Source organism: Agrilus planipennis, unplaced genomic scaffold (assembly GCF_000699045.2).
Source record: "Agrilus planipennis isolate EAB-ADULT unplaced genomic scaffold, Apla_2.0 scaffold216, whole genome shotgun sequence".
NCBI lineage: Eukaryota > Metazoa > Arthropoda > Insecta > Coleoptera > Buprestidae > Agrilus > Agrilus planipennis.
In genome coordinates, this window is record NW_020438987.1 from 293,998 (window position 1) to 306,367 (window position 12,370).

The window sequence follows — 12,370 nt, forward strand, 5'->3', positions numbered from 1 at the left end:
GTGGTTGTTTCAAATTTTTATAGTATTTGGTGCAGTGATATGTGATAAAAGTTCATAAAAAATACATTTAAACAGTGTTTAGAGCAGTGAAACAATCTTGTCCACAATCATATAATTATTTCTTTTTTTGTTCTACTAACTAATCAATAAATACAATGTTAATGTAAAAGCATTTTCNATGATATTCGGAAACTATTTTGTATATTTTGTCAACAGTTATCGAATCTTGCATACCTGTGTAGATTTTGGGAGCGTATAAAAAAAATAAATAGACCATACATTTCTAAAGTGCGATTTTTTACGTATTATATATTTATACCTGTTGATATAATTAAAGGTTTATTTAATTTGGCGGCCTCCTCTATCAAAATAAAATTGTTAGCATCTCCAGACCCGATTTTTATAAACGGAACTTCAATGCTATTTAAATAATGTAACGAAACTAAATCCATTGCGGAAGCTGTGAATAAAATATTATTTTCGTCAGCACATTGTTTAAGTTCAAGAAACTCGTCCTCTGAAAATTCTAAAAATGCTTTATGTTCACCGTAAGTCTTCCCCCACGAATTTCTATTATTGTAGGGCTGATTTAGAGCTGCTCTGTTGAATTTCTCTAGCAAACATGTCTTTTGAAATTTAACACAGTCTGCTCCGCATTCCTGGAAATAAATTATCACTATTATAATACAATAAACATATTTTACTTTACAAAACAACTCACCTTTGCTTTTTTTATTAACTCTTTTGCAATATTTATGGATCCCTGATGATTTTGGCCGATCTCAGCAATAAAGAAACATTTTCTGTTGTCTTTATTGAATATGTTTAAAGACATGATAGTAACTGGTACGACTGTTAAATTAGAATTATGACGCGGGTCAATAAATTAATCGTTAGAATACAATAATTATAATCATCATATACAGGGTGAATCAATTTATATGTCCTTTCACAAAGACGTTAAAAATAGGAATTACAATATTGATCTAAATAATCATTTTTGGTTACGATTCGAAATAAAAGACAGTAAAATTAATTGAAAATGCAGAAGATTTATTTTAATGTTTACTTTTTGACACTCAAATACATAAAACGTTTAAATTAAGAGTTCCTACGATAATTGCAAATATTTACAAAACGAAAGAACGAAATAAACAATAAAAATAATGATAAAAAATGAGAATAAACTGATTACTTAACAATGACGACATGATGATAATAATAATAATAGTAGTAATAACACATACACACTTTATTATAATTATATAAAACGAATATTAGGCTGGGAGTTCCATATAAAATTACCAAGACTATTATACATGCTCTCTTGTTTTTAGCATGATAATAGTATAATAATAGTGATAATAAGCTGTATAAGTGTGTACAATTCAATTTACATCGGGGAAAATTTAATAAAGCGTGAGCTAAACTTAAAATCTTTTTTTTAGTATTGCCCTCGAAAAAAAAAAAGACGAGTAGGGAAAATCACTTTTCCACTTAATTTAAAAAAAGGAAAGAAATATAATAATAGACAAATTAAATGAAAATCAACAATCCTCACCGTAACACGTCCACATTTGGACGAACACTTCCTTTTCTTACAATACAATTCAACGAGACTGACAATCGTCATTCGGCTTCTGTTTTCGTTCATTTGTCGCGAAAAANGTAGTCGCTTAAAGAGATATGTCGTAATAAGCAATGTCGTAAAAACCAGTGTTTTTTATAAGGCGGTCTAACAGAATTAAGCCGGGACCTATGATTTTGGTGAATATAACCGGTATGTTGTTCTAACCGATGTCGTAGTAAACGGTTTTGACTGTATTTCTACGGCAAATTCAGTCTTTCACAATCGAAAATTGTAATGTTTGCGTTGTCATAAAAATTTAGTTTTCTCCGTGTAGTATTTACCTAAACGCTAATGGATTAGCCCTTTGTTGGAGACAGCAACGTTTAGAATAATAGTTCAAAGAACTGAGGGCTGAAATTTTATAACTTAATATCGGAATAGTCCTTCGTGTTGGGAGTAAGTAAAGGCCCTTTAGAGGAAGGCAGGCGTACAAGTGACATCAGCTCAAGAGGTGGAACGTTAGAGAGAACAAACAATGAAATTGGAGCAGTCTCTTACTCCAACACTAGCTTGTCCTTTTACGGAGCTTCCCAATTTTAAAAGTTTACAGTTGACTCAGAAAGTTTCACTTATTTTTATTTGTCCATTTCACAGATTTCTCGCGAATTCAGTCGTAAAAGTGAACGCATTAATCACAATGCCACTTGGAAGAACAAACTAAACATTATACAATTATTGCAAAAACAACATTGGATAATTAATGGTAGAAGGCTTTACTTTTTGAAACTTCATAATAACTTAAAGAAAACGAAAGTAAAGTTTCAAATATCTTCACCTGAAGAAGCTAATGTAATGGCGAAATAATTGTTATGAACAATTAACATATGTTTTTGAAACTTTACTTTTATTCCATTTAATTGATTATGGAGTTTAAACAAGTAAAGCCTTCTACCATTAATTATGCAGATAATACGGTTAATTATTTATTAGTGATACTTCGATTTTGTTAACGCAGTTTCTGCAAGATGGCGCTTGTATGAAGTTTTCAAAAGGCTCAGGAGAGAAAAGTCTAATTAGTGCGTTGGAAAATAATTTTTCAAAGCAGAACATGCATTAAAAGAATTTTCGGAAATTCAGCTTAAATTAGGGTTGTTATTTTGGGGATTCTTGTACCATGCGTAGACATAATTGCAGCAATTTCTTTTTTGTTCTTGTAAACGATTGATCCTTTTTGTTTATATTGATGTATTTGTTAACAGTATCTTTGTAGGATGGCGCTAGTATGCTTCCTTTGGAAGTTTTTCCAGATTTAGACTTTAATTTCATCATCATAAGGCCGTTAGGTCTGACTGGTAGGACACGCACTTCCACTCCTTCCTATCCTGAACTAATCTTCGCATTTCCCTAAAACTAGAACAACCCACATCCTTAACCATTTGCGTTTATTTACGTATAATAATTGTTTACGTATAATTTATTATTATAATTAATAATTTTTCAATTTAAAACTGTTGTATCTGTTATTCATATATTCACATTAAAGTGACCAGTGCCTCTCTTTCACTGGTCGTCGCGACGGTGCTCAAATTACTTTAACAACGGGAATATTTCCCTTGCGACGTGGCATTCCAGAAAATGTCAATGGAGAGAGGAAAGAAAAGAAATAAACGACCTGTGCGGTTTACATTGGTATTCAATCCTCTGCATTCGCACTTTGAACCCCTCATGGAGAAGGACCGAAACTTGAACCTTTGTTTTTGTCCTGTCTTTTATTCTTTTACTGCATACCAGAAAAGTAATGGGATATCATACCCGCATACAAGTCGATTATCGAATTGGATGATAAGAATAGGTCAAACTTAGATTCATAAAAGTATAAAACCAAAAATGAAACAAAGATGCACAGGCGCACTCTGTATTTCAACTTGAATACTATTAAAGGGTACAAAATGTGTAGTTAAATTCTTGTGTAAAGGTGCTGTTCTTCACATTGTCCAGATTTTCATCTATTTACGACGAATTTATTACTTACCTGTAACTCTACATTCTGCATTCTTTTCTAAATTTCTAATTATATTTTTAAATAGCAACTGTAATAACTGCCGCCACGCTGAACGTTCTGCCCGCGTGCGGTACACGCCATGCACGCCTGGTTATGGCGGACTTGTACTTATTGCACTTTTCTGGTCTTAATAAACCACCGTCTTAACCGTTGTATGAAGCCGCAAAATTAAGTTTTATTGCGAGGTCTTAATTGAATGAGTTTTCCGGGGATGCGCTTTGCATTTATGTAATAATGGCTGGCGTAGTTTGTGCCTGAGCAACCCGTCGCCGCCGAGTCTTAAAGAGATTGACGGAAAAAATCGTGGAAACGGAAACGAATTACGGCTTAATTAAACTTAAAAATTGCCGGTCGTGGTTAAAGTGAAACGCTGAGTACTTTTCACCGTAGAATCGCCAGTGTGGCGGCAGAGTGTCTTTCTAATATCCTCTGACGATGAAATCCAAAGACGGTACCTGCCTGATTTATTAAAATGTAATTAAAGACGAGAACGGTAAGAACGTTTTTGTTTTGTTATTTTACTTTCTTTCAATTCGAGTGAAATTATTTTCTGCAAAGATGAGTTACGCTTTAACGATTCGTTACATCTTTATTGGTGTTTTTGAGCATTTCGTCAATATTTAGGGCAAATACGTCTTTTCTTACGTGATTTAAAAAAAGTCTTATTTACTTTTAGAATATTATTATCATTAACAAAAAATTTTCAATTTTACATTACGTATATCGTTGGAATTGTTATCGCATTTAATGTTGGGTCAGTACACAATCAAGGACAAAACGGCTTTCGTACGAAGAAATCTTGATATGAGATAAAACAATCTATGACTTCTTGGAATGTTAGAAATACTGTAGAATTCAAGAACTAGCACACATTTTCCAAATAAAATTCCTTTTAAAGCTTGATTAAAAAACAAAGTAGAAAAATGGACATGCTACGTAGGTGTTTACCTTTATATGTCTACCTTTTTTGCCTTGAGGAATATAATATTTATAAATGTAATTCAAAAATATGAAACCTTTAAAATATTGTTATTTGACGTTAGTAAAAAAAAATTCGCATTGGATATCAAAAAGTTCCAACAAAAACAACCATTAATAAAATATGTATAGATACGTATTGATAAATACTCTTCAAAAGAAAATGCTTTTTTATGACTTAGGAGAAATATTTTTAAATTTAAACTGGTAGCAATGACGGGGTTATAGTCTCTAAAGCTATAAATATGAGTTATTATTATAGGTATACCTAGTAACTATTTTTGACGTGGATAAGTTAAACTTAGTAGTAAGGAGATGTATGTATGCCATAAGATTATTGAATACATTGGACTTCAAATTATTTATATCGTAACTAGGGTTGTCATGGAAAAGTCCTTTTCCCAGAATAATAGTTAAGGTAAAAGTAACAGTGAAAATGTAAAGATTCCTGGACCATCTTTGAAACATTGGGATATGGAATAATGTTGTAAGAGAAAACTCTCTCTCTGTCTTTACAATCAGTAAGTAAGGGAGAGAAAGATGTCCACTAACGCATTAAATTTTTGTCTAGTGTTGTCAGACCCTAGACCTAGGGAATTTAGAACCAATTTAATTTATGATACACTTTAATTCTTGGGCCAAATTACTTGCACATTGAAAATCTATTTAAATACTTGTGAATAAAAAAAAAGGTTTTCCCTTAGCTGCTATTGCCGCCAACATGGAATTTCGTTTTATAAACTATAAACAAACTCTTCTAACACAATCAACTATATTTATTGATGTTTAGGGTGTTTATAGGAGCTTACAAACGCAGAGGACTTGGAATTCAATTTAATCAATGTTATTTCACGTTAATTTAAAAATGCCTACCGCAATAATTACTAGTTTATTTTAGGGCAACTAATTTAATTTAACGCGAACCAGAAACNAAAATAAATAATGGGCACATGCCTTATAGATATAATATGTATATATTATGCTTCAGATGTTTCCGTATCTATTGTTTCTTCTACCGTTTCGTCGACGTCCAATTCATCTTCATTAACATCTTCTTCGATTATTTCTTCTTCGACTTCTTCTTCCTCTTCTTCTCCGTCTTCTGTTGTAACATATCTGATGACTTTTTTCATCTTCCTCGCCCGAGCTTTCTCTAACTTTCCAATGACATTTTCTTTCAATCTGCTCATTTTATACTTTTCAAATCGTGCCCTATGACCCTCTTGTTCATCCGAAAGTTCCACATCCAAATATTTTCGTATATTTCGTCCATAATCCAGCAAGTTGGTCCAGTTAAATTTGTAAATGTGCGGCTTGATGGACTTGGTCAGTTCCTCCGATAATTTTTCGTATTGCTGGACACAGTTGTCTAATTCTTCTTTGTCCATATCGCCTCCTGCGTATGGATCTGGTGGTGGGGGTGTCTTTGGTCGAATTGCTTCCGGGAAATTCATTGCAACAGCTTTATTGAACACTTCTTCCGCTTGTCCGCGATAGTCTTCTTTTTTTTCGTTCTTCTTTGCTATTTCCTCTTCTAGCTTTTTGAGAGGAATCTGTTGTTGCTGCAGGAGTTCAGGGTTCATCTGTTTTAGTGATAGCATTATTTTGATCATCCTGTCCTTTTCTTTTTCCTTCCACTGTTGCTGGAGTTGTTCGGCTGTTAAGCGCTGTTCCTTTTCTGGTTTAGGCTCCTCTTCCACTTTTTCCTCTGTTTTCTCTTCGACAATTTCTTCTTCCTGTACCGCTCCACCTTTTCGTTGTTGCTGCTGAAATAACCGTTTTCTGCCGTTTTCGACCTCGATAACATGCGCTACTCTTTCAGGATGTGTTACTTCCCACATTTTTTGCCATTCTCTGAATAATGTCTTTCTTTTTATCTCTCGATCTATTAAATTTTTGAATCCTTTTATGCTTTTTGCTGGAGAAGATCCTAGACTTGTGTTGTATAAAAAAATGTTGACAGATGCACTGCCAGTCGAGAGAGCCAAGATGTTCGTTTTGAACGGGAACGGATGCGTAACAGTTTGTAGAATGGGAACGTTGTATGTTCTTTCCGACCATATGGGAGAGGAACTGCGTAGGTCAATGTTCCAGATATCTTTGACGCCATTTTCGTTAACCAAAATTATGTGCGAACTCATAGCTTTCATCCAGATTCCGGAAGTATATCTTGATTTTGATCTCCTCCAGAAAACCGGTTGGTCATTGAATCCTTTTTTCCACACTGCGAAAACTTTACCTCCAACAGAAAGGTAAACGTCTTTGAACGTATGGTTTTGCTCAAGACTTACTACAGGACCGTCATGGTATTTTGCGAAGTTGATGGTGGTTCCTACTTCACTTGTTACTATTTCGCCGGTGCTGTATTTGTAACCTTCCCAAGATAAATGAACCACGTCCCCTTCTAAAGTGGCTGCATATATTTCATTGGTCAAGGGGTCAGCTGGCGGTCTTAACTCAGGATAAAAATACAACCTGTCGTTCATGAGATCCATTTTTTTATCAGGATTTGGATCTTTCTGCTTGTATAGCATTTTGACTAGTCTGTAGGCAAAACTCGTGACAGGAAAAGGTCTGATTTCGTCTGGTGTCAGCTGCAACTTGATTTTGTAGAAAGGTTTCAAGACCCTATTCAGGATCTTGAACGGCGATACGTCCATCGTCAGGGCGCTCGGACGTTTCTGAAGTCGCTTCAGCTTTCGGGGCGGTCTGACGCTTCCTGGGACCAATGTGGGTACAGCCAATAAATCCCAAAACATGATATAACCATCCAATGATCCCGTAATGAATTGTAAAGACGTGTCTTCTTCCAGTGTTTCGATATGACCCATTTTATTCATGGCAAACTGGGGATACATCCATTCGATGGACGTAACAGTATTGGAATGACTATGAGTGATATTGGAAACAGCAACTGGCCGAATTCTATACGCATCTTTTGTCATCTTCATCCAGTCCATCATGTCGTACATTATTTTTCGGTAGTTCTGCTGGTAGATAGTTAAAACTTCCACTTCTTCCACTTCCTTTAGTTTGTTGGTGATGTCCCATACGATTATTTGACCATTAGAGCAACCACCAACAAGTATATTTTCATTGAACGGACAGAAGTTGAGCATGGTGACATCCTTCGGCGATTCCAGAAGGAGTCTGGGTTTTAAAGTGTCTTTAGTACTCCAAAGCAACACCACGTTGTTTTCGTAAATGGCCCTGGAAACTTCGTCCAAGTTTGATGGGCCGGATTTAGTTACATTTATGGCGATGTTTGCGTAAGAAAAGGCGATAATGCCGGTCCACATGGGGTGCCACATTACATAACCAACAACTTTATTTTTTGACATGTATACATCGTGCAACGAAACTAACTCCTTGTAACATCTGGGAGGAGGTGGAGAAAAAGCTTTTGGATTATTGACCAATTTTTGGTAATCGTTCCTGTACAGATTGATAGTGGAATTGATCAGTAAATCTTCCTCTAATGGGCTTATAGTTTCCGCATACAAACGTTCAATGTAACGTCTCATCTTTTTTGGTTCGTATGCAGGAACGTCGAACATGTAACTATATTGCGTCCAGGCATTCTTGGGGTAGGTGAAGACGGTTTGTATGGCACGATTCACAATTGAAGGTGCGGATTGAATGCTAGAATCGACCCTCTTCTTCGTTATGTTGTTGTAGGTGTACCGTCTGCATAACATTTCTGCGTAACCGTCCCGGGCGTCTTCCACGCGACGCAATTTAAAATAAACATTTGGTGAAATTATTGGATACTGGGTTTCGAGTTCAACTTCTATAAGGGGTCTGTTGCATTTGTTCATTAGCTCTTCCACTTCCGCCTCGCTTCCCAAAGACGACCATCTCCCTGCTATGCGTTCTACGGTGTTTTGAAGACGTGCGGCGCGCTGTTCTTGTAGCTGAGCGATTATGTCTGTAACTTTGTTGGCAGCCGCTTCTGTAAGACAAAAGTAGAACTCGTCAACTTCGGTTCCTTCTGCGGGAACATATCCTATCAGTAACTCTGTGCCCGGATAGTTAACGATGTCTTCTCTGATGTCTTCAAGTTCTGTCGTCTCTTCGTGAAGTTCGAGGTCGTCTTCGAGTCGTTCTTTCGTAATGAATTTCCAGGGTTTCTCGCTGGTCACGTGCTCACCCACAATCAGTTCGAGATACTTTTGAGAAGCTACATTCAAGGACTTTTTTAACACACCATCTATTTCTTCGTAGTTATATTTCTCTTCGACGTACTTCTTTCTCTTCTTTCTTCGGTGATAATGACGCTTACGTTTCACTTCTTCCTCTTCAACTTCTTCTACATCCATCTTGACACTTCCGAGTGACCGGAAGCGGCTTTCACTCACTTGATTTACTAATTGACTTGCACCCTGTTTAGTACACGTACATAGCTGTATCGATTTTATTAAAGTTTTGTTGTTATGGTTACTAGTTCCATTCAAAGCTGGACGTTGCAATCTGTTCAAGTAAAGCTTATTCTTATCGTCATCTGTTTGTCAAAGGCAGGCCCCTCTTTTCCATTGGGCACTCTGGGCAAGTGCCCAGGGCCCCACGATCAACGGAGGCCCCCTGTACAGTTCCTGCCAGATTCATCCGCCAACCAAAAGCCGATAATTATTTTAAGAAAATTAATCAATAATTGCTGTCAGAAGCAAGCGTACCTAAATGTAGGTGATTCTTCAAACATTTATATATTCTGAAATTTTATTACTTCGAATCGCTCTCCAATGAGAAAAATATAGAATATGAGTACAAGGACTTGTCTCAAAGAATAAGACTTAGAAGTTCGCGCCAGATATTTTTTGATGACTCTGCACCGATAGTCCAACTGAGTTAGGAAGAGATATTAAAGTAGAAATACCTTACTTCCCATAAGTGATACCCCAAGTGTGCATCTAAAACAGCGATTGAGTTTTTACAAGGACATTGATTATTGTTGATATTGTTCTTTGCTTGACTCCAAATCCCGAGACAAAGTTGCAAAGAATTTGCTGCTATGAAGATGTTAACGAGAAAGAGTTAGAAATAGAATGTCTGTATTTGGCAAACCAATAGCATTCCGGAAGTTTTGATAAAAAACCAAGTTGGAGAGACATTTCCAAATGTAGAAATTGCATTGAGAATCTTTTTAAACATGATGGTAACTAACTGTAGTGGCGAACGCTCCTTCTTTAAACGGAAAAGAATAAAAAATAAGTTAAGACGAACAATGCTTCAAGAAAGATTGATCAGTCCATAGAATGGGATATGCTCAAAGACAAAGAGTTTGAAAAACTGATTGACGATTTTGCATATCTGAAAACTAGAAGGGTGTCTTTTTACAATTCACACAATTTTGCACCAACCTGACAATGATAGAGTTACTTTTCCGAGTCATATTACAATTATCTATTCATTTATTGTGAATATAAAGAAACAAATAATTGTTGATAAACCAAAATAATTCTCTGTTAAANCAACGTTTAGAATAATAGTTCAAAGAACTGAGGGCTGAAATTTTATAACTTAATATCGGAATAGTCCTTCGTGTTGGGAGTAAGTAAAGGCCCTTTAGAGGAAGGCAGGCGTACAAGTGACATCAGCTCAAGAGGTGGAACGTTAGAGAGAACAAACAATGAAATTGGAGCAGTCTCTTACTCCAACACTAGCTTGTCCTTTTACGGAGCTTCCCAATTTTAAAAGTTTACAGTTGACTCAGAAAGTTTCACTTATTTTTATTTGTCCATTTCACAGATTTCTCGCGAATTCAGTCGTAAAAGTGAACGCATTAATCACAATGCCACTTGGAAGAACAAACTAAACATTATACAATTATTGCAAAAACAACATTGGATAATTAATGGTAGAAGGCTTTACTTTTTGAAACTTCATAATAACTTAAAGAAAACGAAAGTAAAGTTTCAAATATCTTCACCTGAAGAAGCTAATGTAATGGCGAAATAATTGTTATGAACAATTAACATATGTTTTTGAAACTTTACTTTTATTCCATTTAATTGATTATGGAGTTTAAACAAGTAAAGCCTTCTACCATTAATTATGCAGATAATACGGTTAATTATTTATTAGTGATACTTCGATTTTGTTAACGCAGTTTCTGCAAGATGGCGCTTGTATGAAGTTTTCAAAAGGCTCAGGAGAGAAAAGTCTAATTAGTGCGTTGGAAAATAATTTTTCAAAGCAGAACATGCATTAAAAGAATTTTCGGAAATTCAGCTTAAATTAGGGTTGTTATTTTGGGGATTCTTGTACCATGCGTAGACATAATTGCAGCAATTTCTTTTTTGTTCTTGTAAACGATTGATCCTTTTTGTTTATATTGATGTATTTGTTAACAGTATCTTTGTAGGATGGCGCTAGTATGCTTCCTTTGGAAGTTTTTCCAGATTTAGACTTTAATTTCATCATCATAAGGCCGTTAGGTCTGACTGGTAGGACACGCACTTCCACTCCTTCCTATCCTGAACTAATCTTCGCATTTCCCTAAAACTAGAACAACCCACATCCTTAACCATTTGCGTTTATTTACGTATAATAATTGTTTACGTATAATTTATTATTATAATTAATAATTTTTCAATTTAAAACTGTTGTATCTGTTATTCATATATTCACATTAAAGTGACCAGTGCCTCTCTTTCACTGGTCGTCGCGACGGTGCTCAAATTACTTTAACAACGGGAATATTTCCCTTGCGACGTGGCATTCCAGAAAATGTCAATGGAGAGAGGAAAGAAAAGAAATAAACGACCTGTGCGGTTTACATTGGTATTCAATCCTCTGCATTCGCACTTTGAACCCCTCATGGAGAAGGACCGAAACTTGAACCTTTGTTTTTGTCCTGTCTTTTATTCTTTTACTGCATACCAGAAAAGTAATGGGATATCATACCCGCATACAAGTCGATTATCGAATTGGATGATAAGAATAGGTCAAACTTAGATTCATAAAAGTATAAAACCAAAAATGAAACAAAGATGCACAGGCGCACTCTGTATTTCAACTTGAATACTATTAAAGGGTACAAAATGTGTAGTTAAATTCTTGTGTAAAGGTGCTGTTCTTCACATTGTCCAGATTTTCATCTATTTACGACGAATTTATTACTTACCTGTAACTCTACATTCTGCATTCTTTTCTAAATTTCTAATTATATTTTTAAATAGCAACTGTAATAACTGCCGCCACGCTGAACGTTCTGCCCGCGTGCGGTACACGCCATGCACGCCTGGTTATGGCGGACTTGTACTTATTGCACTTTTCTGGTCTTAATAAACCACCGTCTTAACCGTTGTATGAAGCCGCAAAATTAAGTTTTATTGCGAGGTCTTAATTGAATGAGTTTTCCGGGGATGCGCTTTGCATTTATGTAATAATGGCTGGCGTAGTTTGTGCCTGAGCAACCCGTCGCCGCCGAGTCTTAAAGAGATTGACGGAAAAAATCGTGGAAACGGAAACGAATTACGGCTTAATTAAACTTAAAAATTGCCGGTCGTGGTTAAAGTGAAACGCTGAGTACTTTTCACCGTAGAATCGCCAGTGTGGCGGCAGAGTGTCTTTCTAATATCCTCTGACGATGAAATCCAAAGACGGTACCTGCCTGATTTATTAAAATGTAATTAAAGACGAGAACGGTAAGAACGTTTTTGTTTTGTTATTTTACTTTCTTTCAATTCGAGTGAAATTATTTTCTGCAAAGATGAGTTACGCTTTAACGATTCGTTACATCTTTATTGGTGTTTTTGAGC

At 35.6% G+C, this 12,370-nt stretch overlaps 2 protein-coding genes across 2 annotated transcripts; both read right to left on the reverse strand.

Annotated features, from left to right (window-relative positions):
* Positions 1-139: 139 nt before the first annotated feature.
* Positions 140-1,661, reverse strand: LOC112904754 (sialic acid synthase-like). The gene is made up of 3 exons (XM_025975631.1): positions 722-1,661; positions 320-659; positions 140-234 (listed from the first exon to the last, which is right to left on the reverse strand). The coding sequence occupies exons 1-3, from the start codon at positions 833-835 to the stop codon at positions 140-142; spliced, it is 549 nt and encodes a 182-aa protein (XP_025831416.1). The 5' UTR covers positions 836-1,661.
* Positions 1,662-5,548: 3,887 nt separating this feature from the next.
* LOC108741786 (WD repeat-containing protein 63) lies at positions 5,549-9,016 on the reverse strand. The gene has a single exon (XM_018476706.1). The coding sequence runs from the start codon at positions 8,927-8,929 to the stop codon at positions 5,588-5,590; it is 3,342 nt and encodes a 1,113-aa protein (XP_018332208.1). The 5' UTR covers positions 8,930-9,016; the 3' UTR covers positions 5,549-5,587.
* Between the last annotated feature and the right edge of the window lie 3,354 nt (positions 9,017-12,370).